This window comes from Euleptes europaea, chromosome 11 (genome assembly GCF_029931775.1).
Source record: "Euleptes europaea isolate rEulEur1 chromosome 11, rEulEur1.hap1, whole genome shotgun sequence".
Lineage (NCBI taxonomy): Eukaryota > Metazoa > Chordata > Lepidosauria > Squamata > Sphaerodactylidae > Euleptes > Euleptes europaea.
The window spans coordinates 34,611,573-34,632,417 of NC_079322.1; the positions used below are offsets into that span (position 1 = coordinate 34,611,573).

The following is a 20,845-nucleotide window of genomic DNA, read 5'->3' on the forward strand; positions in this document are numbered from 1 at the left end:
CACTTTGGATCTCCACTGGGGAGACAGGCAGGGTATAAATGAAGTAAATAATCTCCCCCCGCCCAAATAGCTGATCAATAACTATTTTAATGTGTTCCCTTTAAAGCAATTTCTCTGTTGATGGGTGTTCATTGCTTAGTGCCTCTTTGGATTCTAGATGGATGTCAGGTAGAGTCTGACTCGCTTTGCAGCATGCGAAGGCCATGTGGATTACAAGGCCCATCTTGAGCTGAGATGGTTTACTATTACCAGACCACATTTTAGGGCGCCACCTGTATTAGGGTATATAACACTTAGATTAAGTTTTATGGTTTTAATTGTAAATTTTAATTTTATGCTGTATGTGTGTATTACATGCTGTCAGCGGCCCTGAGCCCGAATTTGCCAGGAAAGGGCAGGGTACACATAAAATAAAATAAGTTTCCACAGGATTTGGTAGTGCTCTGCTCCCCCCTCCCTGGCTTCTTTGAAAAGGCTTTTCAGTCACAATAATACCTCTGCATTGGCAGCTACAGTGTTCACTTGAAGATGAGGATAAGAGAAAGGCAAAGAGAAAAAGGAACCTATGCCTGTTAGCAGAGTTCCCAAGTCTCCCTTTCCTCAAAAACCCCTTCTTTAAAAGAAACCCAGTGAGAGAGCCAATCTAACACTCGGAAGGGAATACCAGAGCACGAGCATTACAATTTTAAAACCTGAGGCTGAGAAGGGTAATGGAGAAAAATCACACTTCGCCTGGGACCTGACGAGGATCGGTGAGGGAAATGCCAGGCAGCATAAAAACTAAGCTGCTGCAGAGGGACTGAGCTGGAGCAGCCAATTAGATGAGGCTTTGCAACTACCTCCCCTGTTTGCTCAAGGCCTCAGCTAAACCTTTCCTTGCTCATCTGCCTGAAGACAGAAGATCCGGGCCTCCTGAGGCATTTGTACTATCCCTGGGCTTGAAAGTGAGAGGCTGCAGAAGAACAACTTTGGTTATTAATGCAGCAGCTGGATAAGCAAGACAATGGGTGGGGGGAGAAGCTGCATAGATATGGCCAGGAGCCTTGGCCTTCAAATCTGTGAAGACCTCAGTCAAGTTTCTACACTGCTACACTAGGGCTCCTCAAAATCAGAGACACAGTCTGCAAGCAATGCATGACAGTCTTCAACATTTTCAGACACAGGTCTCAGTTCTAATCCCACTTGCATCATGGGGATGGTTTTTAAGCTATTTTCAACTTATGTCCATCTTTCTCCTTTTCTCTCTAGACTGCACAAATATGAAGCAAGACATTCCTGAAATCTACCTCTGTGCTTAGGGTTGCCTGCTCTGGGTTGGGAAATACTTGGAGATGTTGGGGATGGAGCCTGCGGAGGGCGGTGTTTGTGGAGGGAAGGAACTTCAATGGGATATAATGCCAGAGTCCACCTTCCAAAGTGGCCATTTTCTTCAGATGAACTGATCTCTGTTGCCTGGAGATCAGCTGTAATAGCAGGAGATCTCCAGCCACAACCTGGAGGCTGGCAACCCTGTCTGCACTTCTATGTAACTGTTGCCAACCATGGGAGCTTTTACATATGTATTCATTCAGTCATCCATTCAATTATTTGTTCTCTGCCTTCCCCTTCTTCCAAGAGGGATCCAAGGCAGCTCCCCCCCAAATCTCCTTAAAAGGCATAAAACATGCACTGTAATATAAAAACACTTATAACAATCATCAAATAATACACTAAAAAACACAAATGGCCAATAAACCAGATACCAGCAGCCTAAACGAACTTTTCAATAGAAAACCTTCTTACTTAGAACAAGCTATATAAGCTTTTTATACACTGGCAAAGAGGATACCCTCCTGATTCTTTTAAGGGAATTACAACAACCCCATTCAAGGCAAGATGGCTTTACTGACAGATTGGCTTTATTGTTTGTTGACCAGGAGCAACTCAGTCTTGTCTAGATTAACTTTCCGTTTTCTGGCTCTGCAAAGCAACTCCGCAGAGTGTTTCTGGACCTCTTTTGAGACTCAGCTGAAAAGGAGAAGTTAGGTGTCATCTGCATACCAGTGGCACCTCACTCTAAATCTCTGGACACTCCCAGAAGCTTCATGAAAACTGCGAACAGCCCAAGAGACGCAACAGATCCCTCAAGGACTCCGTATTTCCGATGACATGGGGGAATGTTCCTACTACGGTTCTGTTCCTACTTGGAGAACTTGTTCCAGAAGGCAGCACTGGGGGACTACTGCTTGACCCCCATCACATCTGAAATGCGGGAGTCCTCAAGGGATCTGTCCCACCTCCTTTGTCTCTCCCTACCCCTCCTTGATTCACAGGAAGCCTAAATATATTCAATATAAGTAATCACTTGCATTCAAAACCTACCTGCCCCGCATTTCTTGATGCTATTGTCAGCTGTGTTCTAATGCCACAGGAGATCTGTTTCTCTGATGAGTCAGCCAACAGGGCCTCTGAAGTTACAACCCAAAGGCTTTCTAATGTCACCTTGAGGGTGCAGACTTACTAAGTTTTTCTTCAGAGAGAAAAGGCCACTCTGGCTGTTTATAAGGTCGAGTTGGGTTTCATTTGTCCAGATAGTTTACCATACCTATATAGTTTATATAACAATACTATTAAGTAAAGCCATTGTTTCTCATTTGTCCATCTCAAGTTTGTTTGCTTTTAAGATTCACTTTTAGCATTAAAAATCTTTTCCAAATGCAATGTATTATTTTTCTACCACAACAAAGTTCAAATACTGCTAATTCTATATTATGTTAATACTAAGGTTAGAAAAAAAGCAGTTTATTTCCCTTCTTTTCCCCCAAGATAGCCGAGAATCTACTTCCCTTAGATTTTATATCAGCATTCAATTTCTGACACGTCTATGACATTTATTTGATATGAACTTAATTATCTTTAATAATAGGGTCCTAAGGATATCTAGAGGACTCACAGTAGCTGCCGAGTTCTTGCTTCTGTTGCATACTGGCTTTGTTTGATGAAGTCAATCTGATTTTTTCCTTCATATTTTATATGCTTTCAGTTGTTTCAAAAATGATCCTCCATACACTCAAGCAGTCACTGGTTCACAGAACAGTTGATGCTAATGATAATTTTATTCACAATTCATCTTTTTTGCTTGTTTACATCCCTCTTCATCAACAGCCAGGGCACCCACCCCTTAAACTCTTCTGAGTTTGATGACAGTGATGAGTGGGTGGTGTAAATGCCCACAAGGAAGCAGAGGGCACAGGTGAAATTCTAGTTTTCTAACCTCTTTGTATCCTTTACAATACTAGCCCGGATCTAGGACATTTTATGATGTCTTGATGGGGTTATGTATCACACAGATTTCCAGCTTTTTCTGTATGTTCCCTTGCCTTTACATTCCTCTATATCCTGCTTCCTCCCCTTCTCCATCCATTGCTGCTTCTTTAACTCCTCCCACCCCAAATCGGCACTCTCCTACCTACTCTTGTATCCTTGTAGCTTAACCTTCCTTGCCATCTTTACAATTCTCTTGCCCCAATTTGTACCTTTTTTTGATGAGTGTTCTTCGCCCATCTTCTTCCAGGTTTCTGTGACATCAGATGTGCCTACTTAACGGCTAAAGAAGGCCTGCCAATTGACAGCATGGATATAAGACTCCTTGGAGCAGAGGTTAGAGTGTTGGGATAGGATATGGGGAAACTTGGGTTCAAATCTCCGCTCTGCCTGGAAGCTCACTGAGTAACCCTGGACCAGTCACTCTCAGCCTAACGAAGTTCACAGGGTTGTCATTAGGGTATTAGAGAACCATGTTTCCACCCTGAGCTCCTTGAAGGAAGTGTGGGATAAAATGTAATAGACAGCTAAGATCAACCCTGTGCTTACATCAGATTTGTCCTTCAGTCAAATTGTTTTTCAAACTCTGCACATTCTGATTCTTAATGTGATCCAAACATGGTAACATGGCATCACAGAAATCTTTATTTTTGTGTAATTTAGAAGAAGAGTTGGTTTTTATATGCCAACTTTCTCTACCACTTAAGGCAGAATCAAACTGACTTACAATCACCTTCCCCTCCCCACAACAGACACCTTGTGAGGTAGGTGGGGCTGAGAGTGTGTGACTAGCCCAAGGTCACCCAGCTGGCTTCATGTGCAGGAGTGGGGAAACAAATCCAGTTCACCAGATTAACCTCCGCAGTTCATGTGGAAGAGTGGGGAATCGAACCCGGTTCTCCAGATCAGAGTCCACTGCTCCAAACCACCGCTTTTAACCACTACACTATTTCCTAGATTTCCTTAGAAAGAAGATAAAGGGGAGAAAAGGATAAAATCCGACACTGAAGCATCAATTCAGGGACTAGACTTTAGCGAGTCAGAGAAAACCAAACTATTTCCCAGTATTCACAATTACACATTTGCATTTCATACAGAGCACTTTTAACAATTTATTCATAGAAAAAATACATTCCAAAATGTTTGCTCCTGTTTCAGCTTAGTACTTCCTTTGGAGAATTTACATACTATCAACCAATATTAGAAAGGCTGAAGAAATTTTTTGATTGAAGCTCAGGAGTCAGCATGAGCTGCCATTGCCAAGGAGACCCACTGCAAAACAGATGGAGAAAAAATGTACTCAGAGCAAGAGCTGGAGGTGTTGCCCATGTTTAATATGGTGGCCCTTGTGGGACAGTTGAGTGGTCACCAAAGTAAACAGTGCTTTGCTCACATTGGGTAATAATAAGCTTTCAGATCTTGCAGCACAAGCAATGCTGATTTAACTGTTTTTGCAAAAAAAACCCACTACCATGCTGTGATGCTTGGGAGAATAATTAACTTAAAGCTGATTTTGATACATAAAAGTGATGCTTGCAAATACAAGTGCCCTGTTCTTCTGACTCATTGTTTTGTAATACAGTGACGTTCATTGCAGAGGCTCACAAACATCAATGCACTGATATCCATGTGCTCTTATGACAGTCTTCAACACAGAGATTTCAGCAGAGATTTCCATTTTAGATATGTGATTGGAATCACAGCTGAACTGTGCTTCTGAAACCGGGCTCCAAAATTCTGATCATCCACATTTTAAGCACATTATCACCTCACCTGTATCAACCGACTCCTCTTATGTACTATGCAGACAGCTACCTCCATAAGATCTGAGAGTCCTTTCAAATGGCAATATAATTAATTCTAGCAATTACTCTGTTGAAGAAAGTTACTGCACTTCCCATTTTAACATTGTAGAACTAGGACTGCAAAGAACTGCAAAATACCTATTATCTCTACTCATCACAGGTGGAAAATACACGTGGCTTTCCTTTTTTTCCAAATCTGTGCTCCATATCACAGTTGGTTGCCATGCACATCTTTATTATTATTTATCTCAGTGAAAGCAACAAGCATGTTAAAAGTTCTATAACCAAATGGTGAGGAGACAGGCCCAGATATTTATACTAGCAGTAAATTTTTTAAAAGGGGGTGGATTCCCTGGTTTTAATTTGTTAATTATTCTGAAACAGTCAGAAAACCCCACAATGTAGCAGATATTCCTTCTTTAAGGATGTAGAGATTTCCTCCAAATGCCACAGGCTGCCCCTTCAGAAGGGCTCTTTATTTTAAAATGTAGACATTCCAACCACAGCCCAGGGAGGGACTTTTATCTCCAGTGACATCTGGATGTAGGAAAGCGAAGAAAGTTGCTGTTGACATTGGGCTTTGATCCCATTTAGGGCCAACCGACACAGAATGCATCATATAGCAAACTGTCTCGTCTGGATGCTTAGCAATAAGCTCCATTTCTTGCACCTAGGAGAAAGGAAAAATGCCCTATAGCCAATAAGCCACCTCTGTCCAATAAAGGTGAAACTTACATCACAATGCTAGTGGCATTATGTTTTGAATGTTAATAGCAGAGAGCCACTTTGGGAGGCAACGTTGACCTGAAAAGTAGGATAAACATATGATAAATAAACAGATGGTATGGATTTGAAGGCACTTTAATGTCTATTGCATCTTGGAATGCTAATTCAATCTGAAACAGAAACATTATTTAAACCTAGCGTTCTTTAAAATGCCTAGTTTACATTCAAGAAGAGCAATGTTTTGTTTCCAAAGCTGGCATCATATTACTATTGATCCTGAAATTCATCAGCATCAACTGTGTTGGTAGCACATGGATAAAAAATTTCATAAATGTATTGTCTGGAAATCAAGGTCACCGATTTGTAGAGTTTAATACCATACAGTGTCCCAAATTTTCACACTTGTGGTATATTTCAAAATAATTGCATGTAAGAAACATCACCAAGCTGTTATTAAAGTGCTTAAATATTGATTTAAGAACCCAACTCAACCTGTGTATACGATTCTTTTGTTGTTGAGCGATAAATCAATAGTTCCCAAACTCTTTAAAAAAATCACAACAGCAACCTTTGAGTTTTGGTCATCAGGATGACAGTTGTGAGTACTGGGGTCACAATCATTCTTTACATTTAGTGACTATGTAACACTATAGCTGAGTGTTTGGGGGTCACAAAACTGAAGAGGATGCAACTTCTAGGTCATTGACTGTGACTTGATCCACATATAAATGTACACAGGATTACAGTACGTACATAACTCAGCAGATCGCTAGCTACCCAAATGCTTAGCACTGCATTCTTTGCTTTGGAGGGGAAGTTGGATTCAGTAACCCACCTTTCAAATCAGGAGGATGAGTCCAGCAACATTGGAACCAATGTTCACACCACTGTGCTGCTGGATCTCAATTCCACCAAACATGTGCAGACGTAAGCCTGCTTCTGCCTGCAGACCAACCTTAATAAATCCAGGCATTTGAGCAGTCAACAATGACCCCATTCACTGCTGCAGCTGCTATCAAAAATTTAGAACTCTCTACTGTAACAACTGAAATTGGGACTGGAAAGACTTTTCGGGTGTTTTCAAAAAGCCAGGACAGAGAAAATTTTAGAACACCTTGACAGCAATCACAGAATCAACGGCATGGCACAGCAGCCATCGAATCCACAGCCTTCGGAACAGAGGCCTTTGCATGGGTGGCTGAGAGCTCCTTCCTGTTTCTCTACCCTAGGAAAGTTCTCGATACCTTTTGACTGGGCCAGAAGGTGCGGTTGACAGAACGTTCCCTTCTACATATGCTGCCAGTTTAATGGCTTAGGAGCCCAGATGGAAAATTTTTTATTTCACCTTGATTTCTGGAAGGTATCTGAGAAGCTTGATAAGGCCTACTGTTAGCGGTCAGCTTGCTATTACAATGGAAGTTTTTATGGATTTAAAGATATTTGAAAAATATTATGGCTAACGAAAACAGATTTTAAAGTCCAACAACAAAAGCCATGTAATAACATCAGTTAAGATCAACCAAAATAATACAACGTAATAACCAAGGTTTTTTTTTTTTTTTTTTTTACTTCTCCAGAACTTTTAAGCAGGCTGGATTTTGAAAAGCAAAAAGAGTTCTGGAGAAATTGGAAGCTAGCACACCATGTTGTATTATGCTGGTTATCAGATGGATTTTATTTTGGGATTTGGCTGTGGACAAACACAGATATCTACAGATTTTAAAGTGTTAACAGATTCCCAATTTTGTTTTCAAACTATTCATGGATTTTATATCCTATGAGTTGGTTTCCTACCACTACCTATGCTGTATGTACTCTGCCTCTTAACAAAAGATTTGTACCAAGGTAAAAAGGTAAAGGTCCCCTGTGCAAGCACCGGGTCATTCCTGACCCATGGGGTGAGGTCACATCCTGACTTTTACTAGGCAGACTTTGTTTATGGGGTGGTTTGCCAATGCCTTCCCCAGTCATCTTCCCTTTACCCCCAGCAGGCTGGGTACTCATTTTACCGACCTCGGAAGGATGGAAGGCTGAGTCAACCTTGAGCCAGCTACCTGAAACCAACTTCCGTCGGGATCGAACTCAGGTCGTGAGCAGAGCTTGGACTGCAGTACTGCAGCTTACCACTCTGCGCCACGGGGCTCCTATACCAAGGTGCCCCAAAATTCTACACTCAGATGTATTTAGGCCCAGTTTTATGTAATAGTTATGTTAGGCTCTTTGAAAATATGGCTATGGAATTTGAAAGCCAGAATGTGGTGAAAGAAGATATATGACATAGATGGGGTTTAGAAACAAGACAGAATCTGAGCAGGGCATAAACACACCCTCCCCCATTTAGTAGAATTTGGGGGCCTTTAGAGTGCCATACATGCTTGGTCAATGGTTTTTAAAGGAGCTTCTGCAGAAAAAGCATTCATTGTAGTACACAGTGAAGAAACCTTAATGCAGATATAACATTTCAAATATGGGCTACTTCATACATGACACTTTATACTCTGTTGCAGGGTACTTACATGCACAATTCATAAGCATCACTTTAGTTGTAAAAAGAACCATTCACACATGATCTGATGTGTGCTCCTTAAAATACACTGAAATAGCAGCCAGGAAAAGTCTGGGGCTTTAGAGTATTTTGAAGGGGTATGCTCTGAATAATACATTAATAATGCCCTTTAGAAATGATGCAGAGATTATGTAATTTGTACACGCTACCCATGCCAGAATGAGAAATGCCAACCGTAGCTCTGATTCCCTAAGCTTACATGGACCAGGACAAAAGATCTTCAGCAGGTGGCTCTCTGGGAACCAGGAAGAGGGAAGGTGAGGTGTTTTTCTTAATAACCGTGGCACAATACTCATTACTGAAAGACCCCTACAGTGTTCTTTCAGATTTTCTTCACAAGAGCTGAAAACTTGTTTTCCATAAACAAATAAGCTTAGAATGTTAGCATTTTGCAGCATGAATAACTTCTGCATAAATCACTTTATTCTGAGCCATGGGCTGGATCCAACCAGCTTTTCTACTTCTAAAAAAGGACAGCCAAAAAGTCTCAGCTGAGAGTCATAGGACATCCATGTACAAAAGACATGTGGGATGGGGGCTGTAGTATAAGAGGGGAATTGGACAAGACTGAGTGAAAAAGCTGGCTGGATCCATCCAACCCCATATTTCTAGACTACCTGAGTATAGCCCAATGTGCTGTATCTTTCATACACACACAGACAAATAGTGTTAACTCACCAGGAGGCTTCTGTTCAATAAATTAGTCTGTATTTCCATGGTTCAAAGTTAAGCTTTTATTTGGTTTTTTTTAAACTAAAAAAATAAATTTCATTATTAAAGAGTGGAATGGGTCTAAACTAATGTTTACATATTAGTTTACTTGGTTTAGAATACCACCAAAGAAACAAGAAAGGTGTACTGTAATCATCCCCAACCAGAAATATTTTGTTAGAAAGTTTTGACAGCTGTGTTAATTCAGTTGAATTGGGAAAAAAAGTCTTACACGTTTACAACAAATGTCAGAAGTAAACATCTGGTGTTCGTGCTACCCTCATCTAAACTCTCTGTCAAAGCCAGTCACTGAATTACTGGCACTATACCACAGTGCTGATATCATCTGCTTCCTCGGGTTTCTTTTGTTTGCTTGGCAGGGATTTCAAGTACTCAAGGTGCCTGCGTGCATCCTCTTGATTTTGCCGCACGTAATAAACGACGTAGGATATCACCATGGTGAACCAGCCAAACATGGTGACCAGCATGGCATAATCAGTAGTCTTTTTAGGAAGGTTACAGAGGTCAGCATCAGCAGCATTAAGGAATGGTCTCCCAGTGTGTTCGTCTAAGTCTGAAGTCTTACAGATGACGCTGTTGGCTGTTTCGTGGTTGGAGGCCATGCTCCTCAGGACCTGCTGCAAAGTGCAGTCACAGTGCCAAGGATTGTTTGCAATTCTGGCTCGAGCTTTTAAGTTGTTGAAAGCATTCTTGTGCACACTTTTAATCCGGTTGTCTGACAAGTCCAGCATCTGCAACGTTTCTGCCACTCCTTTGAACGAGTGTTCGTCTATAAATTCAATAATGTTTTTGGATAAGTTTAGGACTTTCAGTTGGTGCAGGTCCTTGAAAATTTCATTTGGGATGGACGTTATCTGATTGGAGTCTAAATAAAGTAAGACTGTTTCGGGAGGAAGATCTCTGGGTATTTCCTTGAGGTTTGCATTGCTGCAGCTGACATTTAAACCTCCAGAATGGGAACAAAGGCAACCTTTGGGACACATACTGGCAGAATGAAAGCACAGTATCATGAGTACAAAGCTTTGTAGGAGCAGACACATGGAGAGGGAACGAGTTAACCACAAGTCTACCAAATGCATGCTGGGATGTCAGCATAATCACACGGCCGCTTCTCATTTACCCGACAGTGGTGGCAAAGGTTCTCGGGCAACAAATTCACAACCTCATTCTCTTCGGTGGTGTCATCTGAGAATGCGTTAATATGTGGACTTCCTCATGACCAGTTTTCTTTTTAAAAACACATTCCTGAAAAGTGAAAAAAAAAGTCAGATTAAACATGCACATAAATGCAGCAAAACTGGAAAGAACAACAGAAAAGACTATTGTTTTATTAGTGTACAGTGAGATTTTCTTGGTACTTTCCAGTTAGCACCAAAAGAAGAGTCATATGCATGACTTTTAAGAGAACAGATGTAATACAGTTCTAACATCACAATTCTTGTGAGACAGTTTCTTTTTTAACACTGCTTTTCTAAAACAAATGTAATAAAACTTAATTACTTTCTTCTTTTTACAGTAGCAAAAACATTAATAAGATTTACAGTAATACTCCAGCAGCAGTAACAAATTAGGCAAGCATTCTTGTGGTTAATGACCTTGCAACAAAGGATTCTGTATAACTTTAAACCCAAATTAGACTATTTAACAGTGGAAGCATTTGTGCTGGAGGAAGACGCTCATTTGGAAGTCAAATATTACTGGCTCTCATGGCGCAAATGTGACTTCATTCTTTAATTCCTCCCCAATTACCTTTTGCTTTAGAACTTTTTATCAACTTATACTGCAATTAGATTTTGTACATGTTGGCAGCAGGCACTTGGAAAATAAAATTTCATAACACATGTTTCATTTTAAATTCCCAAGCAAAAATACATTTTAAAAAATCAGAATACCCTATTGCGTAGATCATATTAAATAAAAGAAAAGAGTTAACTACATGGAACACAAAAGGAACTGAATTTACTTCTGTCTTTAAAATAATTTAATGAGAAATTTAAATATCCAAATAGCTTTTCTTCTATTTACATTGAACATAGCAAGAAGACAGTCTGTGAAATGCTAATTCTGCAAAACAATCTTGTTCTTTTTCTTCTTTGTTATAATCCATGGTTCAGTTTTGTAATGATGGAAGGACCATTCATCTTTACATTCAATTTCTTTCATTGCTCAGAAGCTCAGAAATTTGCACACCTTCCTAATTGTATTTACATATAAATTAACCTTATTTTAATATAAAGAGAAGTTACCACTAACTGAATTCCTATAATGTGTGAAATTCCATGATGGAGAAATTTGCATCACCTACACTTTGGTATATATCAGTGTCTTTTGGGGAATTTCCGATGTCATCTGTTCTCTTACTTGAGAACTGGCAAGAGTACAGTGGATAACAAACCAGGGATTTATCGGAGAGTCTCAGCTTAGCCTTAGATTTTCTGAACTTTGCTTGGACAAGTTGAAGCATTTCAAACAGAATTTGGCTGTCTATAAAACTGGAAGAACAAAGCCTCATCTTTGGAGGCAGTTTTATAACTTCAGGAATGAAAAATACCCTACAAAGTGTGAGTGCTGTATTATTTAGTGGTATAACACTGAGTGTCCTGACTTGGTTGGCCCAGGGTAGCCTGATCTTGTCACATCTCAGAAACCAAGCAGGGGCAGCCCTAGTTAGTACTTAGATGGGAGACCACCAAGAATACCAGGGTTGTTATGCAGAGGAAGGCAATGGCAAACCTTTTAGTCTCTTGCCTTGAAAACCCCATTAGGGGTCACCCACCCCACCCCACACACACACACACAGAACACTGAGTATATTTTGTTCCAAGCAGAAAATTGAATTTTGAATTCTCTCATCCAAGCTACATTAAAAGAAGCACGATGCCAAGGAAAATGAATGTGCTACATACAATGTTTACATTCAGTGCTGAAACATGGTAGAAAACAGAACCTTCAACAAAAATTAAAATACAAAAACTTACTACAAGAAAGCAAAAGTTATTAGAAAGTTAGAAAGTGGTAAACTTTTGGACTGACATGGGATGCAATTCAAAAGTTCACCCATGAAGTACAGTAGCATATAAGAACTAACAGTTTGCAGGTATTAAAATAGATGTGAATATGGAATTCCATGTCAATTTTCTTCTTACTAAAAAGAAAAAAACAGCCTTTTTACATCCCTCCAACTAGAAAAACAGCCTTTTTATGGCCATTTTTTTTTAAAAAAATAAGGGGGTGCTGTGATGCCACCGATGACAACAAGCACCCTCCCTTGAAAATCCTCATTATTTAAGAAGAAAACAAACTGACTTCACATCTGTGAAAATGTACAGGGAGGGGAGATGTGCAGAAGAACTGCGCCCAAACTGATTCCAATGCTTGTGGATCAACTGCCAAGAAAATCAATAGTATGTTGAGTGCATGGAAAAGGTCTGGGTCTATATCCCTATTCAGCCATGGAGTTCACTGATACGTTTTGGGAAATTCACTATCTCTCAACCTAACCTGCCCCTCAGGTTTCTAGTAAGGATACAACAGGAATCTCCAAGTAAGACACCTTGTTCTCCTTGGAGGAACGGGGAAACAAGTGTGATAACAACATAAAAAATAGTGACAACTGCATATGGCACTAGATTCAAAGTAATGCAAATTGGCAAGTATATCACCTAAACAACCAAGAAAGCATAATTGGGTATAGGGAAATTCAGAGACAAAGTGTGGAGTAAAAACTGAAGAACCTGTCAACTTATCGCAGCTTTGATGTGTTGGTGAGGAGCCTTGGAGGTTGCCAGGAGGCCTCCTATCTGCTGATCTCCTCATAGGATGCTCCTTTTTGCTGTCAAAGAGGTAGAAAGAGCTCTTGCTGAATGAATCACATGGTGTCATCTCATATCTTATGGGTGAGAGGTCTTAAAAAGAAAGAAAATGATGGTTGAGAAGGTGTTGCAAAGCTGGCTGTTTAAGGTTATCACTATTGCTCTCTCTCCCTTGTCCCTTTCATAGTCTGGAATTTAACACAGCAATCAGCCCAAAACAAACAAACAAACAAACAAACTCCAAACAAAATCAACAGATCTTATCCAGCACTGTTAATAACCAAGGGTAGAATAGTTCTAATTTAACAAACAAAAAAAAAGGCTCGAATTTTACAAAAAAACCCTCACAGGGACTATTTAAATGACAGAAAAGACATCAGGATCAATACTTCTTTGGACAAACTGAAAGCTGGTTTTAATCGCTCTTGGCCATTTCCACCCAGGTCACCTGCCCCAGATTTCAGTACTGCAGGAAGTGGGGGTTTTCCCCCTACTTCCCAACAGCTTTGTGGTATATTTGTGCACCTCCCAGTCTTTCTCTGACTTTTCTCTGATCTTTTTCAAACCTGCTTTTCTTCAAAGTTTTAGGGAAGATCGCAGTAAAACCTGGATGGCTGCTGTGTGAGTTGGAAGATTCAGATTTTCCCAGCCACATGGCAACCACTTTTCTTGACCCTGTTCTTGCAGCAGCCACTTCCTCCCCTGCTACTGGGGGCTTTTTATTTTTTTTAAAAGCCGCACTACAATGTCATTATATCAATATATCATTGTAATAGATTCATGATTCTTTTTTAAAGAAAGTCTCTAGCCTCTTCTTTTGCAGAGACACAAGGGTGAAAGCATATCTTCACAATGGAAAGGGATAGAGACTCTCTTAAAATAAAATTAAAGCTCACAGAAGCTGATATACCTATTGTTAGCAATGGTATATCTATATTATGATACTCTAGTGCAGATTTTTTAAAAAATGGCAAATGCCCTGGTGGCTCAAAGGAGGGGGTATAGCCACTGCTGGGGGACCGGGCCAGGGAAACCTGCCATGCAGAAACCCCATTGTTTCTGTATATGCAGCTACACCACCAATGGGAAAACCACATGAGCCCCTCCCCAAGTGGAAACCATCTTTTGGTCTGTAAGATATCTCAGAGCAAAGGAGAATTTAAGTGAAAGACTGCCATTGACAAGAAATTGATATGAGATAATTTTTTTGAAAAAAGATTTAAAAAAGCAATCTAGTTACTGGAGGAACTAATATTTCTTTCTTTCTTTCTTTCTTTCTTTCTTTCTTTCTTTCTTTCTTTCTTTCTTTCTTTCTTTCTTTCTTCCTTCCTTCCTTCCTTCCTTCCTTCCTTCCTTCCTTCCTTCCTTCCTTCCTTCCTTCCTTCCTTCCTTCCTTCCTTCCTTCCTTCCTTCCTTCCTTCCTTCCTTCCTTCCTATAATGAGGCAATATATTCCTGTAGTTCAACAACTTTACAAAGTTCACTTCTATAGAGAAATCTGCCAATGAGACCTGAAATCCCTGTGATTCATGCTACAACTCTTGTTTCACCACATGGGCAATATTTTCCGTAAAAGATTCCTTAGATCCCGGCTCTTGTGAGCTTATCAAACCAGCGTCCAGATGCTCGGTTTGGGATCCCAACAATATGCCCCAAATTAATTCCTGTTGAGAAGCTTTTCCAACATGATTTCTACAAAGTCATCAAAACCTTTACCAATTTTACTTACCATATGTAAAAAGAAGAACAAGAATACGATATTTTTAACAAGCAGCAGCAAACATTGCAGCATCTGGTAACCAAACACCTGGGATTCTGAAGTATGAAATTTAATCAAGAATCCGAGACACTATATCTCTCTCTACTAATTTATAGCTCAGCAGTCAGATGCTTCTCTGAAGAAAAGAGCCAGGATACACACATAACAAGCAGCCCGTGTCCTGATTGCTTAGTCTTAGGGGGGATTCATAAGGCCATTATAGTACAAAAGTGACTGTTTTGTTTTTCAAAATACACCCAAGTTAAAGGACACAAGGCTTCTACAGACGACGCTGAAAGCCCTGTGTCCTTTAACTTGGGTATATAACTTGTAGAACATTGATATCAACATATGTACAGCAGGAGTGAGCATAAATGCACTGGCCCTGCATCCTGCCAATGTGCAATTGCCAGCCTGTAGGCTCCATCCCTGTGACCAGGAATGCTGAAAGAAGTTTCATAAAGGATGCTTAAGTCTTCCATGGCAACATCTTCTGTGGGCCACTTCCTACTTGGCATTTGTACTCTGAATGGAAAATTATTATAGCATTCCAAAAGGCCATTGTCATATATCCAGGCAAGGAATTTATCCTGGGTATCAATCAGTAAGTATCTCGCAATGGCTTTTACTTATGCTGCCGCCTAGGGAAATTCCTGTAAACAAAACACATTTGATTAAGGCAGAGTATCTGCCTATTTGCATATATTTATTCTGCTTCTGTTAACTAGTTTAATTTATGTTTCTGGGTTGCAGAATTTTGATGCTACGTTAAAAAGTGTCACTTCCCCTCCCATATAACACTTTACATTTAGGGGAAAAAAATACTAATTATGTAGCAACTCCCTAGCCAAAAGAGATCACAAGCGAGAAAATAAGGGCCGGAAGAAATTAAGAACTATCATACTTACTAGAATGCATATATGCAACTACAAGAGAGGATTAAATTGCCTTGTCACATGGCATCATGGAAAATGACAAATTAAAACAATCAATGGAATATATAAACTATATAGGAATAACAGTTCATGCTAATAATAGGAACAGTTGATTCATATGAGTCAAGATATTTTGAAACAAACTAGTCCCTCAGAATATCTTACAGACATATGCTAATTAATTAACAGCCCATTCCTGAGAATTGGGCTGAAAGTTCTTTGGAGGCGGCGGGACCTCACCGCCAGCGTAAGTGCGTGTAATCGGCGCGGCCTCTCCGCAGCGCAGGCCATGGCGTAGAGAGGCTGCGCCAGCGCAGGGGGGCATTCTGGGGCGGGACGGAGGGAGGAGCCACCGGTTAGGCGGCTTCCTATCCCAGTTTGCTGCGGTACGCCGGCCCCGGGAACGGCAGTGCTACGCCTGTTTTTTAGCAGGCGCAGCCTCGCTGTTTACAATGGGGCTTTTAGCCCCGTTGAAAACAAAAAAAGCCGCGAAACGGCTTTTTTTGTTCCCCCAGTGTGCACGAATAGGCTTAGGAAGAGGCGCCGCTGCGCCTCTTCCCCGACTCCACATGCCGTTGTTTCAGGAATGGGCTGTTAGAGTGTAATCCTAAACAAAGTTTCACCGCAGTGGATTTAGAAGGGTGTAACTCTGCTTATGACTGCACTGTCAGTAAAGAAATATAATAGTACCGTATAGGAATATGGCTAGCCACTGTCTCTTTACAGTGGTATAGTATCCTAATATGTTACAAAAATGAGAAAGGCTAAATTAGCAGCAAACACAATAGTGTAAAATATTTCCAATCACTTATATTTTTTGACAAAGTATCTCCTCTGAAGTATGCAGTTATCAGATTTCCAAGCTGTGCCTAAGATGGCGGAAAGTCATAGAATGCATAAGAGACCATTCCTGCTTTGGCAAATACTATGCAAAGATGGTAACAGGAACTGATCTGGTAATGATCAGCATGATGCAATTAAATCCAATACTCTCACAGGAAGCAAACTGCACAGTAAACAACCTCAGAAATTAAGATATTTCAGAAAGGGAGTGATAAGTGGAATGTGTTCCCTAATTACCAGTTAGAAAGAAACTAAAAGGAGCAATAACACACCTACAAGCTGCATAGGGCCTAGTTAAAAACACCAAAATAGAGACTCCAGGAGAATGTATGCCCCAAATTCATTTATTTAATTTTAAAGTACACAATCCTTTCTATTTCAGGGTCTGACATAGTACTTTTTAAAATAAGTTTTGAAAAAGCCAGTGCAGTTTAGGACTGATGATATGTAAATACTGGTGGTCCCTGCTCTCTTCCCTGCCCGTCAGCTGACAAGTGGGGAAGAGAGTGGGAGGGGAAGAGCCTGGTCGCCCTGGCCGGCTGGCGACCAAGCTTCTGGTGGTCCCTGCTCTCTTCCCTGCCCGTCAGCTGACAGGTGGGGAAGAGAGTGGGTGGGGAAGAGCCCGGTCACCCTGGCCAGCCGGCAACCAGCCTTCTGGTGGTCCCTGCTCTCTTCCCCTCCCGTATTTTTCCGTACACGCCCCCATTTCTTAATTTTGGGTTTAAAAAAATAGGGGTCGTCTTATACATGGGGGCGTCTTATACACAGAAAAATATGGTATTTGGTTTCATCCAGAAAATACACATACACATCAACCAGCTTATGGCTCAAAAGGTGATGCACTCTGAGAAAACTGACAGTGATAAATGTACTACTAGGACGAGATGCCAGTCACCCACTAAGTTCTTCCAAACTCTTACATATATTTTCGAGTAGGCCCCACTGAATAACATGGCATTTACTTCTAAGTAGATCTGCTTATAGTGCTTCCTCAGTAATCTGCACGTATAGACTGTCAGCAAGCTTCATGCAAAGGTGCAGGAGAATTGGAAAACACAAACCATGTGCTCCTCAGATGTGGCTGTGGCTATTACGAGGGTATTCGACGGAAGCTGATCCATCCACTTATTAATTTAATGGAGTTAAAGGAAAAGGTAATGAAACTTCTTCTTTGGAATAGGGACTCTTTTTGTCTCTCTCAAATTTTGCGCTGCTACAATTAAGAGTCATACGGGAAAGGTGAACATTGGGACTGGCTAATTTTTATCTGGTAAATTATTGATTTTAACTGTTTTTAAATTGTGATATTTTTAAACAAGAGAGACCTAATCTCTCACAGGCTGTATCTGGTCATTTTATTCTGGCCTTTGCCATAAATTCATTCATTCATTCATTCATTCATTCATTCATTCATTCATTCATTCATTCATTCAAAGGACTTTTACTTTGACTGTTCAAGAATACTGTGGACACACGCCAAGACATAAAAAGGGATTTCTTAGCCACACGTGTCTTTTACATATATATTCCCAGTTCTAAACCCTGCTGCTTTTCCGAACATGAAATGGACTATGTTATTGTGCTTACAGATGCCTACCTCAAGAAGGAACAAAGCAAAGTCAAAAGCAGTGCAATTTTGAGCACTTCTATTGATCACTTTACATTTGCTTTGGTCATGTAAATAAATCAGAAACTGAACGGAATTACGAGACCGCTATAACACAAGATGGTTGTTGTTTTGTTTTTTCTAAGGGCCAACATGGCTGCTTACAATTTCTGCTTGCTTTGGAGAATTCTGAATTTATAGCCCAAGGCTATGCATGTTTACTCAGCAATAAGTTCTACTGAATACAACCTTATTCAACACCCAGTAAGTATGCTGAATTGCAGCCTCCATTGTCCAAGAGGGAGATCCCACACCTGGAAAATATGACCTTCTACCACGTAAAAATGGGACTTTACTGATGAGAGATACCTATTCTCCAATCACCAACACTCAATTTGGCATTACCTAAAGTTAATTTCTAGTTTTGCTCATCAGTCTACTGAAGGTTTTCTTCACTTGTGACTTACCTAGGTCTTTATGGTCCTATTAGGCTGGGCAGGTTTAGCTATTTGATTAGTCAAAAAAGACCTGGTCTACTGACCAGTCAAATACTGTGCAATTTATTTTTTAAACTTTAATAGAACAGCAATAAAGATGCTTTAATCATTAACACTTTTGATACTTATGCTACTTATAAAATCAAATTATAATTTGGCTATAATTGTGAAACAATAAAATTGTCTTTTTTAATTGTGAAGATCTATCTTTTTAATAGGTAATTCTAAAAATATGAATAATTCACTGAACTGTGACTTTTATTCTAGAATACCACAGTTAACCTACTGTAGGGTTTTTTTGTGCAAAATTAAATTGAAACAGCAATAAAGCAAAGTAATGGATCTAGTGGCAATTTCTACTGAACAGAAGGGATTTCTGTCAGTGGAGCAGGACCATCTCGCCTCCCCCGTCTCCTGAAATGCTCCCCCTGAAAGGCTACTCCTCGGTGGAAGGAGGCATGAATTGAGGATCTGCAACAGAAGGGTAAAATGGCCTCTGTTTATGTTTAGCAGAAATCTTTCTCTGAATCCAGTCCAATCTGCTTTGATATGGAATCAATAGGCCAGTTCTTCCTGGTTTGAGATGCCTGCCTATATTCAACCACGGTCAGATAATTGGAGTTCCGTAAATTGGCAACATTTGACTAGTGCGCTAGTCCCAGCACTGGAAGCAGATCTAAACTGCTGCTGACCTGTTTCAATGAGAAACAAGGGCCATTAACACATGGCTAGGTTGTAATTTGTTTGTCCCTGTTCTGTCTCATGCTTTTCTATTGTGCGTTCAAAAAATTGAATGCATGGGGACAGCCACTGTCCAGTCCCGGCAGCAGCACCTTTCCACCCCCGGACCCCTCTCTCTCCCCCTCCCTCCCCCCGCTCCCACACCCTCCTCCTCCTTTCCCCAGCACCAGCCGGGGTTTCAGCTGACCTCCCAGTAGCCTGCATCCCAGAGCCCCACCATCAGAATTGGAGCAAAGCCCAGCTCCCCCCAGCACCAGCTGGGGTTTCAGCTGATCTCCCAACAGCCTGCATCCTGGAGCCCCACCGTCAGAGCTGGAACAGCAGCAGCTCCTTCCGGCGCCAACAACAAACACTTCCAGCCATGCCAACGGATGGAGGTGGTGGCTGTGGAAGTATTTATTGTTGGTGCCGAAAGGGGCTGCCACCACCGCTCCAACTCTGACAGTGGGGCTCTGGAATGTAGGCTGCAGGCTGTTGGGAGGTCAGCTGAAATCCCGGCTGGTGCTGGAGGGAGGCTGGGCTTTTGCTACAACTGATGGTGGGGCTGCAGGGAGTTCAGCTGAAAACCTGGCTGGTGCTTGGGGGAGGCAGAGGAGGGTGCGGGAGCAGGGGGAGGGGGAGAGAGAGGAGTCCAGGGGTGGAAAGGTGCTGCTGCTGGGGCCAGGCAGTGGCTTGGCCTGGTGGGAAGTTGACCCAGCTGCTGGAACACACCAGCATGCACCCGTGGCTGCAGCAAATCTTCAGTAAAAATCACCACAAAGCAGGACTTAAAAGACCCAGGGAAGTACTGGAAGTGGGTGGGTTGATCCCACAGGCAGCCAAGGACCATGCATGTGGCCCAGGGAAACTCACTACATTCGTGGGAGAATTGGAGGAGAAAACGGCAATGCATTTTTGGCCTCAAGGTTGACATCAGATGGATTGACTCAAATCAAGAAAGCCACGGCCCTCAGTTTGCAAGACCTGACCAAGGCTGTTAACGATAGGACGTTTTGGAGGACATTAATTCATAGGGATGCCATAAGTCAGAAGTTACTTGACGGCACTTAACACACACACAGCCCATTAAATGAGATTTTCTTCTGAGTATACCTGATTAGGATTGCTCTCTACAGGAGGCACTCTGCCTGCTACTCACTATGTAGAATTGTACCACAGGACCGAACTTGATGTGACATTTGTCACATGTTCTCCACATGCAGCCATCTCTTGGAGCAAATAACACCCCCTGCACCATTTCAGGTCAGGAAAACTTTGTGAGGGGAGGCAAAAGCCCCTCCTCCCCCGCACCATGGTCCTGACCAGAAATAAGGCCCTGCAGGATCTTTAGAAGTTCTCCATGAGGACCAGCAGCTGGTGTATGGCAGCCAATTCCTGTGGATTACATGTGACAAATATTATGTCCAGCTCAGCCCCAAGTCCTTTTCCAATGTGTAATTGAACCAACCAGTGGCACATCAGAGAGAACAGTAGGATGATGCAAAATGAGAGTCGTTCACTTCCTTTTAACTTCCCTTTAAG

At 41.3% G+C, this 20,845-nt stretch overlaps 1 protein-coding gene across 2 annotated transcripts in view; it reads right to left on the reverse strand.

Moving 5' to 3' along the window:
* Positions 1 to 9,110: 9,110 nt before the first annotated feature.
* The window catches only part of LRRC3B (leucine rich repeat containing 3B), a 56,325-nt gene continuing 44,590 nt past the window's right edge, over positions 9,111 to 20,845 (reverse strand). The window contains exons 1-2 of one of the 2 annotated variants that reach the window (XM_056857325.1): positions 12,867 to 12,986; positions 9,111 to 10,377 (exon numbers count right to left, since the gene is read on the reverse strand). In XM_056857325.1, coding sequence (XP_056713303.1) covers positions 9,435 to 10,211 — 777 coding nt within the window. In that variant the 5' untranslated portion in view covers positions 10,212 to 10,377; positions 12,867 to 12,986 and the 3' untranslated portion in view covers positions 9,111 to 9,434. Of the gene's footprint in view, positions 10,378 to 12,866; positions 12,987 to 20,845 lie in introns of those variants that run through there. The other variant, XM_056857326.1, reaches the window with a different exon arrangement.